Raw genomic sequence first — 18,955 nt, 5'->3', positions numbered from 1 at the left:
GAGGAAGAAAGCTAACTCAGCTATTGAAAGAGCGAGGCCACAAAGTCCCCATTGCTTTGCAAGACCTGCTCTGGGTGATGTAGACATAGCAGAGGTACCGTGGTGTGGAGAATCTGTTGGTGTATGTCAAAAGATCAGAAAACACCCTGCAGGAGCTTCATGTTCTTTCCAGCTGCTAATTAAGCTTAAAACCAAGGTTGTTCCATTGCCTGAATAACTGCCTACAGCTGTCACCTAGATTATCTTTTGCAACCATTTACCTGTTCCCAGGTGCTTCCAGGCAACACCAGCACACCAATCTACAAGGATATCAGTGCAGCCCAGATGCACCTGCTTTGGGAGCATTTACCCTTTAATCATGGGATATGACAAAGCACAAATCAAACAAGAGCCCTGCTTTCCCTATCACCCCAAAATCCTCAGATATTACAACTAGAAATTTTACTGACTGTCATATAAGTTTTGTGTGGCAAGGGTAAGATATTTTAAATATAAATTGGATGGAATCTGGTGAATAATATAATTACTTCTTTTATCTTTAGACACACCAGAGCTGAAACCCTGTAGCCAGATGACCCTAGATTTCCTGATGGCTCTAGATCGTGTGGGTGTTTAACCATTGAATTAAATTTTAGGATGGGCCAAATGTAATGTATAACTTCACCCTTGCTAATTTTTTTTTGCTAATGGATTTAATCCTTAAATCCACAAGGGAGACTACTGACTCTGATTTGGAGCTGAAGTTCCAATGTTGAAAGTCACTGTCAATAAAGCCACCAGAGGGGTTAAATGAGCAGAGTGTGGGCAAACCCCTGAAAGACATCATCCCTGCTCTGAAAAGTTACCAGTCTAATTCAGATGGACAAGAAAAAAATGGTTTCTGTGAAATTGCAGAATTTACCATCTCTCCTCCCACCCCCTTCAAACCACATGTGAGAGCTGTTAAACTGCATTTACAGATACATGTACCAGCAGTCATTCTAAGAGTGACAAAAATGGCAAGGTATGGTCACGGTATGAGGTAGCAACGAGGGACTTTCCCTCTGACCTTCGGTCTGTGGATCATGCCCTCAAGAAAGGACATGTTTCCCCAGGTCTTTTGCCACTTGTCCCATAGGTCTCCCATGCCTAACTGGACCCCAAGAGGTGCTGCCTGTACTCAATGTATGGGCAATATGAATACAGAGTCAAAACACTTTAGGGGGAATGATGGAGGGAAACGTGGAACTCCCCCTCACCAACAGCATGCAGTCTAAGCAGCTGTCATGCTCCATTGTGCCAAAAAATTTCCACAGGGAGCTGGAAAACTGGATGCAAGAGCCACCCAGCACCTAAAAGCCACCACATCCCCTGACACTGGATACCCACACAGCCCTCAGGACACCTGACTTTTAAGTTCATCTCTTTACAACAAGCCAGGCCCCTGCTACGGGAGTCCCCAGAAGCACCGGAGGAAAAGTTTTCTGTTCTCCTGTTTGTCCCAGGATGTTTATGATGCCAAAGATCAAAGTGGTGGGAACACTAAAGATCCTGACCCCATGGCTGTGTCAATGAGTGAGGCCAGAGCTGATAAGACCAGTCAGGATCTTTCCAGAGCTCCCAAGGACAGGTCCTTTCCAGTGTTTCCCTCTCCTCATGTATGTTCGACTAAAGTGCCCTTTAACATACCCTTGTCTTGGCCTCATGGAGCCACCACTATTTCCACCTTGCTTTTGTCCCCCACCCCAACTTCCCCGGTCGTCCTGTAGCCACCCTAGGGTTAAACACCAAAATGTGAAGGGAACCTCAGCCAGTCCCAAGGGCCTTACCTTTCAGGCTCTGTCAGGGGCTCTTCCCCCACCTGGTCCTCGCCCTCGGGACCTCCCTGGCACTCCTCAGAGTCTGACATTGCTTTTCCTTGTTAACAACCTTGCAGAATGGAGGAGCCCTGCAGACAGCTCTGCAAGTGTTTGGTGTGTGGGCTCACTTTCACATCACTCTTCCTGTGCTAGCACAGAAACGAGCCGTGCCGGAAGCCTCATGGGGCTGAGGGAGTGCGGGTGGGGGAGGAGATGCAAGATTATTTTTTTTCACCCTTAGATAATTTCTAAGTATTTGCCATAGTCCTCTGTCTCAAAATCTGGAAGTGGTGGCCCAAGACAGAAAGGAAGTGTGGGGCAATAGCAGCTCACAGTGGCTGGGAGTACAGAAAGATGTCTTATAAGAGATCACAGCTATTTGCAGTGCAGTGGGCACTGTGCTACGATGAGACTGCAGCATTTCCTCTTATGCCCCTGCCACAGGTGAAGGATGCCCTGAAGGCTGCTCTAATTTTTGCCCCGGTTGCCACTGCAGAAGCACAGGTTTTCCAAAGCTATAACCATGCTCTCTTACAGCCCTTGTACACTGCCTGCTCCTGCTTCCCTGCCCAACAGCTTCCTGCTTTGGCTTGCAAATTTTGGTTACCAGCAAAGGGGCAATAGTGCTAGGTGGATGTGCTTGTTTGTGTGGTGCACTCACCAAAAGAGGAAGGATTATTTCAAAAAGGAACCTGGACAGAAGCCACTGAGCAGTTTTGTTCCTTGTGGTCCTGAAAGTCCATGTCAGGATTTTTCTTCAACAAGCACAGATGATACCTTCTCTCCAATAGAGCCAAGGCTAACTGAAACTGGGAGTACCTCTGCTTTCGATCTTGTGGACAGGTAAAGAAATAAACCAAATGGCTCTGGCGTGACTCTGGGACTGACCACTAGGGATGAGGAACCTGAACCAAATTTCTGTTTGCAGTCAAAATGTTGCTGGAGGGAGACATGGTTGCCCGGGACATTCTGCATGCATCCCACAGGGTTCAGATAATAACACTGTGAGTGATCAAGCCCTATGATGGCTTGCAAGGAGAATTGGCAGTTGCCACCCAGAGGTTCAAGTTCAGTAAGTTCAAACCTTCAAGGCAACGGGCACATCGTAAGTGGCCCCTACCTCCCCTGCATCAGAGTGAGTCTCCTTCCAATGGATCTCAATGCCTACAGCAAGGCCTTCTTGTCTCCTCCCTGTCATTCTCCCATCTGAGTAGCCATCTTCCAAGCTCTTCAAAAGAGACTCCCTGGGAGGAGAGGGATGGGGAATCAGAAGTCTTAGGATGCTGATCTCCATTGTCCTCCATAAGCAACAACAAAGGACAACCTGAACCCTCCCTCCTCGTTCCACATGGTCTGGGATACAACCCAGAACCTCTAGCAATGGGAAGACAAAAAACTCTGGTATCTGTCCAGAAGCTGTTTGGGATTCAGACCATGTGGCAGCTGTACTTAGCTGAAGCGGCAAAAGGATGAGAGAGAAGTTCAGCTTGTGCTCTTTCCAGAACCTAGGAGACAGCCCAGCCCCCAGACCCAACAAGGAGTGGAAAAGGGGAAGAAAACCCTCACTGCCTCATTCCTTGGAGCAGCAAGAACAGCTTCCAAAAAAGAGGCTGGCTGTGCCAGGTTCTTGACATCCCTCTTGCCCAAACATCATCTCCACAAAACCAAGACCAGGCCACTGCCAGAGATGGAGTGACGGGACATTCCAGGCGGCCGAGCTGACTCTCCCCACTGGATGTGGGCCCCGAGTTCAATCTCTGCAAGGGGGAAAAGTGGAACAGATTTTTGGAGGGGACATGCCAGGTTAAGCTGCTTCTGAGGAAGAAGTGATGGGGCAGCACTGGTAGCTCACACCACACCCTTTTCCTTCCTGTGGCTTCTCTCTGTGCATAAATATCCTGCACTATTTCTGAGCACTGCTTGTGCAAGAAGCATCCTGCCCTGCAGCTGCAAAACAGCTCAAGCCACATGGCAGTCACTAAGGCCCATTCTGCAGAGGAACTAACAGGGTGCAGGAGAAGGCCACAACTAGGGCTTCATCTAAGGCAGCTCACTTCATTCTTTCTGCCATTTGCCCTGAAAGTGAGAGGTGATGGTTGATGGGGGACTGTGCAACGGCAACAGAGCTTGAGCACCTTCCCTCTAACATAGGAATATATAACAACTTAGAAAATATCTCCACCCTCCTTGGGTATCTCTGGAAGGCCTCTTGTAAATGTAAGGCTCAAGTCAGGAGCCCTGTGGACACACTAGTGACATGCGTGATGTTTATTGACTGTGGTACATGATACAAGCAAGTGCAAAGCAGACGCCATGTACTAAGGCTCTAGCAAGCACCCTGGATTCTCCAAGGGCAATTCATACTCCGGGGGTCTGGAGAAGTGTCCCAAGACACTGTCCTGGCAAAGAAGCTCCTAGACCTCCCCACCATGCACCCTTCTCACCATAGTTTTTCACCATGACAGCAAGCAATTTAGCAAGACAAATACTGTAGCTGTATAGGCAGAGGATGCATGCAAACCTTCTTGTCTGCTGTGGGGTTGATTCTGATAATAAAATAACTGCTCCTTAGGGTTCCCCCTTCTTCTTGTTCCATACTGGTGGCTATACTACTCTAGGATCTCTGGCTGGGAATGCACAGGATGGATTTCCACCTGGCCTAAATCAGCATTGGCCCATAAATGCCAGTCGATCTATACCAGTTAACAGTAGCTGAGGCTGTGGCTCATCAAATGACTCAGGTCCATAAAGCGATCTTGATCTGTGTCTCTCTATGCTTCATGAGACAGAGGCATTGAGCACCCTTTACCTAACCGCAGTTAGTTGCTGCTAGAAACCTGCCAGTGTTTGCTGTCCAGTACAGCCAAGAGGGGCACCCAGCCAGAAAAGGGGGTTGGCTGAATATAGCTGATTTCTGGATCTCTTGAAATCCTCAGACTGCTCTTGTCATAACAACACAAAACCAGCTATATCTTCTCTCTGAAGAGGACTCACTACTCAACTGGTGTCACTCTGCCTTCCAAACCAATATTGAAGCAATGCCCCTGCCTGGTGCTTGGTGCTATATTCTCAGGGTGCTGCCATCATTTGGGTAGTGGTAAAACCTGTTTTTTTCCCTAGTTGCAAGCCTTGATGAGCACATGGTTCTTTGATCAGGCCTTGAATTAATTGAGTTGTCTTATACAGATTCCTACTGCAAGTGGAATGCTTGGAGTATTATTTTGCCTTTCCTAGCTTACATATGTGTCAAACTGCAGTTTGGTTCAACAGGTGCCTTATAAATTGGCTCAGGGGATTGATCAGAAGAGCCTAAATAAACCTTTTCATGAAGGCACCAGGTCAAATCTAATCCATTGTGTTAGTAACACCTGAAAGCTGTCACCTCCTGGTGGTTAGTTGAGTTCAGTTCTCATAAAACTGCCTCAGGCGCTGGCACCTTAGCGTGCTGTTTCAGCTGCAGTTAGGGACCAGATTTTCTAAAGAGCTCAGTGTCCACTGTTTTTGGCTATAGCAAGTGTTGTGTAGTTCTTGAGGGTGAAATTCAGCATACACGGGGGGCCACTTAAGTCCCCCAGATAAAGCAAAAATAAGGCCCCTGGCTCTCTTCACAGAGATGAATTGCTCCTCAAGTGAGAAAAAAAGATGGCTTCAGTTCGTGCTCCTGTCAGATACAGAGCCCAGATACTAGTTTCGCCTGTAGGGCTGCTACCCAGCACGTCCACAGGTGGTGGATAGTGGAATGACCTTCAAGGATGGTTAGCTGTGAAATTAGCAGGAGGAACTCTGATGAATAAGCAGTCATGCACCAAGCAGCAGCAGCAGCACTACCAGGATGTGGTGAGGACAGCAGATGGCAATGGTTTCCCTCTTGAAAAGCCACATATATCCTATGACATGGTGAGTAGAGTACAGGTCACCATTATATTAAGCCCACCCATCCCCAAGCTATGGGTCTACAAGTCCCCAGTGGCAGAGCAGGTGGAAGAAGATGTTAGAATCTCAGTGGCTGTGAAGGTGGATGAAGGCTGCAGCAGAACAAGAGCCCCAGTTGTCTTGGCCTCCTTGCCATTGGACCAAGGTCCCATTCTGTCAAGAGCCATGCAGAAGTTGGTGTGCACCAGCTTCTCCACAACAAAAGAAGTCATGCACAGATGTCTTCCATGCCAGCACATTACTCAAACCATCTGGTGACCAGCTAATGGCAACGGGAGCAGGATTGTGAGGTCTGGAAGCTCCTAGTCATGAACTAGAATGAAGGCGGCAGCTACAACAAAGTTGTCTAGCACTTGGATGAGACAGGAGTTCAGTTCAGCAGCTGTAACTGTGACTGAGCAGCCCTCCTCAGGATCCACTCTGCTCACCCCAGCTTGAGAGGGGGATAGAAAAGGTGCCCTAAACAGCCTGTCTAACACAGTATCAGACACACAGATAAGACAGTCATGGAAGATAATCATCCTCGACTGCAAGGGACTGCAGAAGAAGACTAGTTTAGCTTACACTATTCCTTTGTGTTGTTTATCAGGATGGGCAGCCCTAGCCAAACAGTAGGATTTTGTTCTGGTTCTGGACACCCAGCAACAAATTATTGGCATGCTCTTCCAGTTAGGGTTATAAAGACTACCCGAGCTTGATGGCCTTGCTACAGATTTCTTATGATGCCTTGGCTATAGCACTGAAAATCTGTGTGTACCTTTGGAAAATGGGCTGCTGTGAGGTTGAATATTTGAATGTTTAGAAAACACTTCGAAATCCTCAGAGGAAGGGCTCTATATGAGAGGAGGGATATTCAAGTTTTTCTTTTTAGATGAAAATGCCCAGGTATTGCCTCCTAGGACTGCTGTTCTTAGTGGTCTAGGAATCTACTCTTGATTTCAATCAATACCTTCATTTACATTCAATATAAAAGGTGTTTTTTTCAGTTCCTACCCACCTCAGCTGCAATTTCACTAAGTTACTGCCATCTCATTGAATATAGCTACCAGTAGGAGGGAAAGGAGGGGAGGAGGGGGAGGAAGAGTGCTGCGAGAGGCATAAACTTCAGACTAACAAAGCTAACTACCTCGTTAGTGTAAGATCACCACTTAATTTAAGGTGACTCTCCTGTTGTTTGTTGTCTGGTAGCTATATTCAATGACAAAGAGTCTGGGATTAGAAATCAGGGAGTTGCTTCTGTCCTGGATGGATTAAACACAACAAAATGCAGCTCATGCTTCACCTGCATGCAAGGGGGGAATGTACCATGGGCCAAGTTCTGATATCAGACAGATTGACATACAAGACAAGGATCTCAGTTGCCTTTGATCCACTTTATATAGAGCATTTGTTCAGCCACAGATTTCTCAGTGTCTTATAGAGGGTGAGGAAAAGTAGCATTAGTGCAATTTTGCAGACGGACACAGTGACTTGCCTGAGATCAATTAGAGCAGGCCAGTGGCAGACCTGGGAACAGAACCCAGATCCCTTGCAGTGTGGTGCTCTATCTGTTAGGTTACAATGCCTAATTACTTCCTCATTAGGTAATCATCAAGGATCTACCTTGCTGATATGGCCCCACTAGTCGCCAAGGCCTTAATGTATGTGTCTTGATCATTTGATTATCTCTGCAAGAAAGTTTCATAGCCCCACCCTCTCCAAGAAATAAGCGGCCATGTGACACAAAGTCAAGGCATGCCTGGTTCTCGAAGCGTAAAAATTCAACTATACTTTCAAAGCTTTATTTACACCATTAAGATCACTTTGAAACAACAGATCTTACAAAATTGCTGGATTAAATTGCATTTGATTTGAGTTCATGCCACTACCATTGTTTCAGAATGTAGTTAAGACTTTTTGCGGTTTAAGACTCTTGTTTCCATAGCAACAGTAGGGGGTGGGATGGCAAGTAGGTCTTGTATCTTGCATTGCTTTATGAAAAGTGACTGTGGCCTCAGGAAATTTAGCCCTAAACAAGGATACTAATGAGCTGACTGGAAAAATAATACAGGTGGCAGGAAAGGAGGAGGAGTAATTTGGAAGTTGGATAGACAGAAGGTTTGCAGTGACCAGCTCCATGGGACTTAGGATTCAGCCTCAAACATCTTCTTCCGGCCCTCCATGCCAGACTTCTCCTCAATGTTCTTTCTCCAGTCACCCACGTCACGCAGATCCTTCTCCTGTAGATGAGAAAGAAAAGGAAACGTGAATGTGCTTGGAGTGCTATGCAGTGCTCAAAACCAACTGTCAATTCTTTAATCAAACCTCCATCCCAGTGGGGCAAAGAAGAAGTGCAGTCCCTTTGGCAGGTAGCATGCTTTTCTCACATTCTTAAAGAGAGGAATTCATCCCTGTGCAGAAGGCTAACTCAAGACGTATGCCCAACAACTCTAACTTTGAAGACTGGTGATACTTCAGTGGTGTATAGGCCTTGTGCTTGCTCTTAGCACAGAGGCAAAATGCAACCCTTTCAGCCCTGAGTGCTTTCCATATTGTACATGCAGAGGCACCCCCTGCTACAATGCATCCATCTTTGAGGTGGGACCAGGCAGCTGCTTGGCAGTGGACAACAACACTGAACAACAGTTTTGGATTGGAAGTAGCCTATCCATCAAGAGGAATATAAGTGGGCTAAACACATTAGTCCACACTGGAAGTAATCAGGATTTTAGAGCTATCACAGCTGCAAAGACAACGGGGCCAGGCAAGAATGAATGGAGGACCCAAGTCTGAGTATTGCAGGTCTAATACCTGCTAAGACAATCTGAGCTACAGCGGAAGTGTATATCTTTCTCCAACATGGTGGTAGCATTCTATTATCATTAGTAGAGTATGGTCATTTGATACTAATGTCTAAATCACCCATGGAAACACCAGAATGCATTCTGTTAAAATCTTGACATTTGCCTCTTGGTAGCAAAATGTTAGGGCAGTAATATAAGCCCAAGCTCCCTTTTACTGCAGAAAAGTACCTGGGGGTTACTGTGGACAATAGGCTGGATATGAGTCAACGGTGTGCCCCTGCTGCCAAGAAGGCTAACAGCACACTGGGCTGCATTAATAGGAGCATTGCCAACAGATTGAGGGAAGTAATTATTTCCCCCTATTCTGCACTGGTGAGGCTACATCTGGAGTTCTAGGTTGAGTTTTGGGCCCCCCACTGCAGAAAGGATGTGGACAAGTTGGAGAAGGTCCAGCAAAGGGCAACAAAAATGGTGAAGGGGACGGGGCACATGGTTTATGAGGAGGGGCTGAGGGAACTGGAGTTATTTAGTATGGAGAAGAGAAGACAGAGGGGGATTTGATAGCAACCTTCAACTGCCTGAAGGTAGGTTCCAAAGAGGATGGAGCTAGACTGTTTTCCATGGTGGCAGATCACAGAACAAGGAACTAGGATCTCAAGTTGCAGCAAAGAAAGTTTAGGTTGGATATTGGAAAAAGCTTTCACCTTCGGAGGGTGGTAAAGCACTGGAATATGTTTACTTAGAAAGGTGATAGACTCTCCATCCTTGGAGGTTTTCAAAGCCTGGTTTGATAAATGATGATCTAATTGGTGATACTACTGCTTTGGGCAAGAGGTTGGACTAGATGACCTCCTGAGGTCCTTTCCAATCCTCATTTTCTATGATTCTATAAATGGCTTCAAGCCTCTGACATTATGTAACTTCATGACAGCTGGGAGCATTCATAGATGGAAAGATCCCTGCAGGAGAGGCAGAGAAATGACCATGCCACAGAGACAGGACTACTCTCAGAGTGTTAGGAAAGACTGACCCAAACCACTGAGAAGGGTTAAGGAAGTCATAGTTTACATGGTAGAAACACAGAATGCCAATGTCTGATACTCCTGCCTCTTCTGAGGATCCAGTTTTTTTTGTCAGACATCCCTGGTCAAGTTATGTTACAAGGCCCCCTCTGAGCCCAATTGAGAAGGGATTTGAGTCTGTTATCCCCTGGCATGCAACTCAAACTCTTTAACTCAAGGTGTACTGATTCATGTTTTCATCTCTTTAGGCTCCTGTTCACATCCAGTACATCATCCAAGATGGTGACTGCCATCCCAACATACAGGAGAACATGATTTCCCACTTATAATGACCAACTTCAGTAACCATGACAGAAGTAGTGTGTTACCTTCTCAGTGTCCTCCTTCTTGACCTGCTTCAGGTTGGCTCTAAGGTCCATATTGACCTTGTGCTTGGAGCCCAGGAGGGCGCGCAGCATAGCGTCAGCAGACATGCGGACCCTACGCAGGGGTGGCCTCTTGAACTTGCCTCTCAGGTCAAATAGTTTCTGGCTCAAGTCTTCAAGCTATGGAGAAAAAGAGAGGAAATGGTTTTGGGGTGGGAAAAGGAGAGGAGAGGGTCAATGATGTGGTAAGATGGAGGTACAGAAAGGGGAACAAGGACACAAGGGACACCAAAGTGCACATAGTGAAGGGTGTGATGGGTAGGGTGCACCATCTCCAAAGGCAAATGATGGGTTCAGCAAAGCACAGGAAGTATTAACAACTGGGTTGCTTTGAGGGGGCTGGCAGGTACATATGAAGTTTGGTAGGGTTTACAGAGAGGAGATACTCATGCTATAGAGCAGTAGTCTCCATAGTGGGGTGCGCAAGACGATCCATTGGGGTGCAGGAAGAAAATATTAGAACTTCTATTTAGATGTATATTTATATAAATATACATACATTGGGGGTGCATACTCAAAAATTTTTTACTGATAGTGGTGCACAATCAAAAAAGTTTGGAGACCACTGCTATAGATAGCAGAGCTCAAACCTGAGCACACTCCACAGACCTCCACATCAGAGATGGGGCTGCTAAGGGAAGCTTACCTCCTTCTTAGTCTTTTGTAACTTAACCTCTATGTCATATCTTTCCTCATCCACCACTTCTACCTTATTATGAAGCTTTTTGCACAGGTCCTAGAGAGAAACAAGGAAGGGGATGAAGCACCAGGAAATACACAAACTGAACTACTTGTCTTTTCCTTCTCCCCTAACAGATATGCTCTCCTGGTAGCTCTAGCTATGCACCTGGCGTGGACCATCAGGGAATGAATCTGAAGCCCTAGGTCAGCGGATCTTGAAATGTAGTCAGTGAGTCACAAGCCAGTTCCTGGTCTCTGTTCTATCTGCCTCATGGACTTCCAGCAGCACTGCATCACAGAGTTCAGCTTACCCCACCAGGCTTGACATTTTCCTGGCGCAGAAGAGTCTCCAGACAGCTCCTAACCACTCAAGCTAGTTGCATGCCATCCCATTCTCCCTAAGCTTAGCAGACATGTCCTGGTCCCATGGCAATTCTAGGCTTGTCCACAGTCCACCCACACTGGGAATCAGTAGCCTAACAACCAGGGAACCCAAAAATCTGCTCTGCAATTTTACCAGTTTGCCAATCCAATGTGCAAATATAGTGTTGGGAAAAGCCTCAGTACCCACTTCCAAGGGCAGGAAAAGTACTCATTTAGTGACAGATTATGTTCTTCACCAAAGTGCAGAGAATTTTAGATGTCTTTGGAAGAACCTGGACAACTCCTTAGTTCCCCCCAAAAGAAAAATTGCACTGGGACAAAAGGATCTACTGAATCCATGCAATTTAGTATAACTGCAATTTGGAAAGTCCCCCAAAAAGTCAAGCTTGTGCCTCACGTGTGTGTTTATGATTGGAACTATTGGAGCTAGGCAAGAAGCTCAGTGAGGTTCCTTTCCAGAAGTGGTCTGGGTACGTTCAGAGGCAACCAGCTGGCTGCAGAAACTTAAAGAAGCAACAAATACAACAAAAAGTTTATTTCTGGATGCATGCATTGTCATCTTTACTTTGTTGGGAAGACAAAATGTCAGTCTCTCACTTAGAGAGCCAAGACTTTCCCTCTCATCAGCTACCATGCTAGAAGTAGAGCAGATGGGTCATAACCTCTAGGGAGGATGTTAGCTGATACCAGGGATTCACACTCACACTGTCCCTCTTGTACTGATAAGCTGGAGTGGTATTCCTGTTAATTGGGGTCACAAGATACTGAAAAGCTCTGGTGTAAGAAAATGGACAGTGTCAATGTGGTCTGGAGGATCTGAATCAGTAGCATAAGGGACACCCCAACCATTTTTTTGCTTTCAGGGAAGAAGGGAGGGAAGAGACTATGCTCTTACCTGCAGTTCTTGCATGGAGTGTGGCAGCGACAAAGCAGGACAGTGTTCAGCAAGGTAATTGGCCTTTTCTGATGCTTTAGCTGCTGTTTCTTTTTCTAGCTCTTGGGCAGCAATCTGGAGCATAACACTCTAAGGGACAGAAAGGAGGGAACTCTGGTTACCTCTTTAAGGGATCATATAGCTACTCCAGGCTCAGCCTCTCAGTTGGAAACTTGGAAGGGAAGATAATGGACGTGCTGACCACAGGGGGGTCATGGATGCTTCCAGACCATCCTGCTGCTAGCAGGGATTACTTGCTCTAAAAGATGGCATAGGAGAACTAGCTGTGGGGAGCACATGGCTCCTTCAGTACCAGAGGCCCTGTTACAGATGTTGGAAGAAGACTGGCTGTTGAGAAGTATGAGGTAACACCTGTCCCAACCACTCCTTGCACAGGTGTCAGCCAAGGGCAACAACTCCTAGCTGTGCTGATCTCATCAGGAGACATGTAGGGAATGGAGTAGGAGCACTGATGCTGAGGATCTCTTGGATTTTGGAATCTCAGCTCTGGATGACAGGGAAAAGGTTCAAGGAATGATGGCTTGCTCAAAACAGGAAGGCAGGACAATTATAGATCAAGCACATACCTTCAGATGCTGCCGACGGGCAGTGGCGGCCCTCCTCTTTTTCTAGAAATGGGAAGAAGGAAAGAAGAAAGCAGGTTACAACATCCTTCCTCCCTTCTTTCCCACCCCCAATGAATTTTTAGATCTGTGTCCCTGCCCACAAGCTAGCTAGACTGGAAAGCACTAGGGACAAAAAAAGAACTGGGCCCACAATGCAACAAACAGCATCCAGGATCAATCCCCTACCACTCCGTGAAACAAGGCCACCTTACACCTCAGTGATAAATCCCATAGCCAGTGGACTTTACAAGGTTGCTGTGATGCATATTAGCCAGTGAAGCTCAACACAGAGATTTTTGCTGACCCTAAGTGCTGCCCACCCTCCACATCCAAAAATCATGAATCAAACCTGAAAAACCATCAAGAGGTTGGCTTAGAAAATGATCTGTTTTGCTTGAAGGTGGAAAGACAAATTAAAGGGACCCCAAACACTTTAGCCTTTTGTTTTTGAGGTTAGTGTCACATTTTCTTGCTTTTTTCTTCATGAATGGTAGATTTTTTGGGTGGAGGGAGGTGGGGGGGCGGTTAGATACTAACTGAGATTTTCTCATAGTTCTGCATATTCAGGAGCTGAAATGGGGCCATTAAGGTCACCAATTACCACAAGAGTACAAGCTCAGTTTGTCTAAACATAGTCAAGGACCTATGGACAGAGTACACGAGGAAAAAACTTGCTGGGTGACTTTGGAACTAAGTTCAGTTTCCAACCCATCCTAGGTCTGTCAGTTCATAGTATTTCTATTTGCAGTTGTTGGGGCACTGAGAAGGCAGGGCTGTGGGATGTATAGATTTGTCACTGCAGCGATATGTCCACAGCAATTGGGCCATGTGGGCTGGGAGGCAGCTATTTTCACACACCAAGGGGGAGGATGTGAGCAGCAAAGCTGTAGGAGGCAGAATGAAGCCAGGCTTGTGCCTGGCTACGCTACTTTGTTCTGTCCGCGTGGGGTGAGACCTATGCAGATTCATGGCTGTAGGAGTGAGAAACGCGTTGGTGCTAGGGCACTGGGACAGCCAGATCCATCACTTCAAGGGGAGGAGCAGAGCAGCAGGGGGTGTGGAAGCTAGAAGGCAAGATGCAGGTGTGAAGTAAGGGGCATGGACAACTTCTCGGCAGCACATCTACTTTCTGTGTGCTGAGCTGACCTCTGAGCCAGCTCCTCACCTGCACTTAGGGCTTCCACTCTAGCAACCTATAATTTGGCCAGCATGGATCATGACATTAATAGGAAAACACAGGGATTGCTCTAGAAAACAAAAAATTGGGGCCACCATCCTGCACCAGCCAATGCCTTGAGGCCACAGAAGAATAAGAAAATCTTTTTCTCATAATGCATTTGGTGAACCAGGCAATGCTGCCAATAAGAAAGCCCAATGGGAAATGTAAATGCCTTTTCTATTTCCGCCAAGCACCAAAACTTTTGTTTCCAGGATGGCTTATTTTATGCTGGAAATGTGACAGACTAATTCAGGCTTCCAGTGCTCCTGGGGGAATGGGCCAGTAAGAGCCATTCTCTGATTTATAAAAGTCACAACTTCTATCCCACACTGCAGTTGTTCCCTGAACATTTCACTCAAGAAAGTGAGTATGTATGAGAGTGGCTGGGGCAGGGGAAACACACGTGCTCGCATTTTGATATGCATGTGGGAAGAAGCATCCAGATGTTCCAGCGGTGCTACCCAGGGGAGAGGAGAATAAGAATCTATAGACTGGCCGATAACCATTTACACTTCTATCACAGCTTTCAGCTTGAAGAAGTGCAGAGGTCTCCACAGAACAGAATGCATGAAGAGCTCTTCCCCACAGAAATAATGCAGCCACCTCTGAGGTGAAACAGCAGCAACCTAGCTGCACACAACTTGAGACAAAAGCTTAGGAAGTAAATATCCTACATGATTGAAATAGCAGAGGGGATGGGGAGGGCTGAGCAGTGTGGATCATAACAACTTCAGTGGCAATTTAACTAGGATGTCAGTGCTAACCTCCTTTCCCAATGATTGTCATTATTTTCTTTTAATACCCTGGACCCACATCCTTACATGATTCCAATGAGACTGTTGCTTAAGCAATAATGGAGTATAAGCCTGGTCAGGCACTCAAGAAATATGATCTCATGAGCAATAAGGTCCCTAGGTTTTGTTTCTCAGTTGAAAGAGGACACTTCTAGCAGCCTGGTGCCTACCTTGACCTGTCTTAGAGCATTGGCTTCAAAAGGCTCTCAAGACACCTGTCAGATTATCAACCCATACCATTAGTGCCTGGTTTCCCATAGAGTTCTTCCCTGTACAAGTAATAACAGGGTCCACCTTCTACAGCCTTCATCTGGTATGATTTGAGGCAACACAGAGAAACTCACCAAAAGGCAATTCTAGGTAATGCTTGCAGAACCTACAACAAGTCTTGTTGCTAATTGCTCTGGCTCCTATATTGACTAGTGAGACGTTCATCCTGGAACTGACTCTGAACAGCTCAGGGATGGGATTTCACCAGGTACAAAAATAAGAACAAGTGGTTCTGAACTTTCCTGAGCTGATGGGTGTCTTTCCAAGGTGATCCCACCTGTCCCTCTCCCTGGGCTACGTGGCAATAAGCAAGCCTGGTTGGGATTCCCTACACTCATGTACCCCATTACAAACCTAAGGAGCTATTCCCAACCTCAGCATAGGTGAGTGAAGCATGATGCTAGGGCTTGTACAGGCCTGATTCTGTTCGGGCTGAAGTCACAGGGAGTTTTTAAGTGTGCAACCATTGATTGTGCAAACCTAAAAGTGGGTCAGACAGCATCACCTTCAGAAAGGGGTTGGACAGTGATTTGTCAATGGCAAACTAAAGAATAAACAGTGTGGGCAACAGCCATCTCAATGGGAGAGGATGCATCACCACAACAATTCCTATCCCTTTAATTTCCTCTGTTGCCATAGGACTTATCCAGCCGTGGACCACAGACACCTACCCACTGGGCTGTTGGCGACAGCTTCACCTTGCAGTCAGTTTGCAAAGTAAAAATACCCTTGGAAAAAAATATAACCCTCAAGCTAAGACCAATAAACATGACCTCCCTTCAGCTACCCTCCCCCAAAATATTTCTTCCTGCTTTTATATTCTTGGACCCTTGTCCTTAGAAACTCTTTTACTACAAGAAGTTTGTTGGGGCAAATTTGCTGTGGACAGGTACCCTGCAGGAGCTGGTCTTTCTAATAAGGTACCATGAAGCTAGGTGCATTGTCATTCCTATTGAACTTTACTAAGAGAAAAATCCCATAGAGAAAGAAACTTACTTCTTCACTGCTCAGGGAGAAAGAGACAGAAGAAAAGGGAGGGAGGGAAGAAAAAAGAAACAAGAGATTAGCATCATAATAAAAAACAAGGAATTTTGGAAAAAAAATCTTCACCTAACAACTAAAAAGCAAACAAGATCTATGATATTTGAACACAGAAACTTACTCAGACATCTTGGTTTAGTTGGTTATGAACCTGCAATTAAAAAAAAAAAGATGTAAAATAATGATTTATATTACATGTGAATTTGTTGGTTGTTTGTACATGTAGTTCCATCAGAAAAGAGGAATTGGTTTGTTCCTATTCCCCAACTTCCCTAATCTTTCGTCACATGGGGAACTAGCTGCAGCTTGTGGCTGGCTGCCAATTATGTCCTCACCCTCCCTTCCCCCTCCACAGCCTGAAAGTGCAGCACCCGGGGCTTTTTGACTGGACAAAATCCCCATGGGCAGAGAATGACTGAAAATATCGCTCTGTTGAGACAATTTTTGCAGACAAGGGAAATCGAATCCCCAGGAATCCCTTCTCTTGGTGCCTTTGGAATAAGGAACATGCCACTTTATACTAAATTCCTTAGGATACTCCTAGGTTCGATTCCATGCACTGCCATATCTTCCAATGTGTGACATGGAGCAAGTCACTTAGTGGTGCCTCAGTTCCCTATCCAAAAATGGGCATAACAGCACTGGCCAACTTCAGGGGGCATGTTGTCGGACTAGATACACTGAAGAGACACTCAGATACTATCATAATGGGGCTAGGTAAGAATCACAGATAGGTAGCTAAGGTCAAGGCAGCCCGTGTTCCTTTCCTGTGCATCTTGTGCATCTTGTACAATGCCAGCTGTTGGTGCTGGCACAACACAAATGATATAGTAACAGACCTCGAAGCCATGACTGTGTTGGCAGAGCAAAGGTACAGGAGGATTCCCTCATGCAGTTTCCCAAATCGCCGCTCAGACTGGTATATATTGCCCCCCCAGAAGGGAACGTAGTGTAACATTTGGCATGACCACACTTTCACTGTAATTTTTGTATAGATATATATTAAAAGAATTGACTGATTGATTTGTTTTCCCCATTTTTATTTAGCAATGTGAAATCTGAAGGGTGCCTATTTGGGCTGGGAAGGACACAAAAGAGTTACTGATAATTCAGGCAAGGGGAAAAAAGAGATGGGAGTCCCAGAGAGGAGGTGCAGAAAGCACCACAAATCTGCCTAAAGAAACTTTATCTTGGGATATGTGAGGGGGCCAACACATAGCCAGGGAGAAAGTGCTTCTAAAAATGGTCACGGGGTGCTTAGAAGGAGCTGCAGCTGTCTCCTTGGACTGCTGCCGTTCTCACTCACAGTCCAAAGGACTTGCGGAGGTCAAGGCACTGCAGTGGCAACCACAGGTGGCAAAGCTACAGCTGAGGGACTAGGCATCTGTGGAATGCGGGTTATTTTTAAACAAACTTCACCCTTCTCAGTTTAATTCCAGTGATGGGCCAGTGCAAAGAAAGTCAAGCAGTGGGACTTTCCCATTCCCTTCTTGCATCTAAAAATATTAGCATCTGCTCCCAGCAGCCTTCTGTTGCCTACTTAACAAAATCAAGCAAGCAAATTCAAGAATCAGCTGGTTATGGTGAATCATAGTCTCTGCTTTGGGACAAAAGTTATTGCCTATGCTTCAAAAATGTCCATGCTCTGCAGGCATGGTCGGAGTGGAAGAATCTCAAAGGGCCAGATCATCAGCTGCTGTAAATTGGTATAGCCAATGGAGTTATGTTGATCTATGCATAAGAGAGGGTTTCATTTGCAGAGCCTTGAGAATTAGATCCAAGGTCAGCCTTAAGTAGCATGACTGTTTCCTTTTACTTAATTACATGGGGAACATAGAAACAAACAGCTAGATAAGCAGAAATGATGGTTGCAGATGCAATCTGTAAGCACAACACACTAGAGAGGACAGATCAAGCTAAGGGACATAGATACTGTTTCCAGCTCAGGGTCAAAACTCCTCCCACACACACCCCAGCTGAGCAGAAATAGCCCAGACCCACCAGCACATCTCCCACAAACTCAGGAAAGCAAACTCCATTCCCCCAAAATCCTGTCACAGCAAGGCAGGTCAGCAAGAGGCATGCAAAGGTCTCACCTAAGTCCCAAGGAGAAAACCAGACAGCACAGATGGAAAGACAGGACTGACTGGCAAGCCGCAGGCAGCTGCCTCAGTAATGAGGTATAAATGGACTTCTCCGATGGCTCAGCAGAAAATCCACCTTCTCTTTAAGGGCATGGAGACCTCCTCAGACCAATGATGTTCAAGGCTCCAGAAATGCAGAGCACCTCCCTTGGCTGGAGCAGTCGACCCAGGCAGTGTTCAAGGCATCTCAGCGGAGAGAGGAGCTGGGCTGCATCATGGAGTCATCATGGAGGAGCATGGTGGAGGCTCACAGCTTTACTGTGGTGGTGGAAGAAGAGGTGTTTTGCAGGGAAAGGGTGGATCTGATGAGCTGCAGCAGTCCTGAATCCAGGGGCTCTTCTTTATAGACCTGATGCAACATCCCCCCCTCCCTCCCCCAGCCCACCTAGTCTCCTTTGGCCTGTTTCAAGGGCAAGAATATTCCTTCTCCAAAATTCCCACTGTGGCTGTGCTGAATGACCCTCCTATGCATGAGGCTGGGTGGCCTCTGAGACCCTACCCGTGCCAGGTCACCAGGAATGATGCTCAAGCCAAATGCGCCTGGCAGGGAGTATGACAAGGTGGCTCTAGGTAAAGCTAACTCAGGCCTCTCTGAGAAGCACCACACAGCATCATGTAGACATCCCTTTAGCTGAAGAAAGAAGCGTGCTCTTCACACTCCCTTCTGCCATATTCTCTTCTGCCCCAGGCTGCTGTAGCATACAGAGGAGAGGTCCAGTTCAGATCAGCAGGTCCAGATGCTCTCCACCCCAGGGTGTTGAGGGAGCTAGCAGGGGTTATTGCAGGGTCCTTGGCATGGCTTTATGAGTGCTTGTGGTGCTCGTGCCAGGTGCCAGATGACTGAAAGATAGCCAACACGGT

General features: G+C 46.4%; 2 protein-coding genes across 4 annotated transcripts in view; both read right to left on the bottom strand.

The window, feature by feature from the left end:
• LSP1 (lymphocyte-specific protein 1) overlaps positions 1–1,987 on the bottom strand; it is an 84,481-nt gene extending 82,494 nt beyond the window's left edge. The window contains exon 1 of the mRNA XM_019551791.1: positions 1,809–1,987. Coding sequence (XP_019407336.1) covers positions 1,809–1,888 — 80 coding nt within the window. The 5' untranslated portion in view covers positions 1,889–1,987. The remainder of the gene's footprint in view (positions 1–1,808) is intronic.
• Positions 1,988–7,498: 5,511 nt separating this feature from the next.
• TNNI2 (troponin I2, fast skeletal type) lies at positions 7,499–18,238 on the bottom strand. 3 transcript variants are annotated; one of them, XM_019552314.1, is made up of 8 exons: positions 18,047–18,238; positions 16,072–16,101; positions 15,906–15,912; positions 12,588–12,629; positions 11,962–12,090; positions 10,648–10,737; positions 9,945–10,121; positions 7,499–7,990 (listed from the first exon to the last, which is right to left on the bottom strand). In XM_019552314.1, exons 2-8 carry the CDS (start codon positions 16,077–16,079, stop codon positions 7,895–7,897), a joined length of 549 nt encoding a protein of 182 aa, XP_019407859.1. In that variant the 5' UTR covers positions 16,080–16,101; positions 18,047–18,238; the 3' UTR covers positions 7,499–7,894. The 3 variants fall into 3 exon arrangements, with proteins under 3 accessions (XP_019407859.1, XP_019407860.1, XP_019407862.1); XM_019552315.1 differs by having other exon boundaries at positions 15,902–15,912; positions 18,047–18,217; XM_019552317.1 differs by lacking the exon at positions 15,906–15,912 and having other exon boundaries at positions 18,047–18,217.
• Between the last annotated feature and the right edge of the window lie 717 nt (positions 18,239–18,955).

Source organism: Crocodylus porosus, unplaced genomic scaffold, assembly GCF_001723895.1.
Source record: "Crocodylus porosus isolate Cpor-Errol unplaced genomic scaffold, CroPor_comp1, whole genome shotgun sequence".
In the NCBI taxonomy this organism is placed as follows: Eukaryota; Metazoa; Chordata; order Crocodylia; family Crocodylidae; genus Crocodylus; species Crocodylus porosus.
Note: the sequence above shows the minus strand (reverse complement) of the source record. Positions and strands in the feature narration are given on the sequence as shown.

What these genes read in the sequence shown, in the direction of transcription:
- TNNI2 (XM_019552314.1), bottom strand. An exon ending in ACTCCATGCAAGAACTGCAG is followed by an intron (nt 10,738 to 11,961) that starts GTAAGAGCATAG and finishes GTTTCTCTCTAG; the next exon opens with GACCTGTGCAAAAAGCTTCA. An exon ending in AGAAGGAGGACACTGAGAAG is followed by an intron (nt 7,991 to 9,944) that starts GTAACACACTAC and finishes TCTCATCTACAG; the next exon opens with GAGAAGGATCTGCGTGACGT.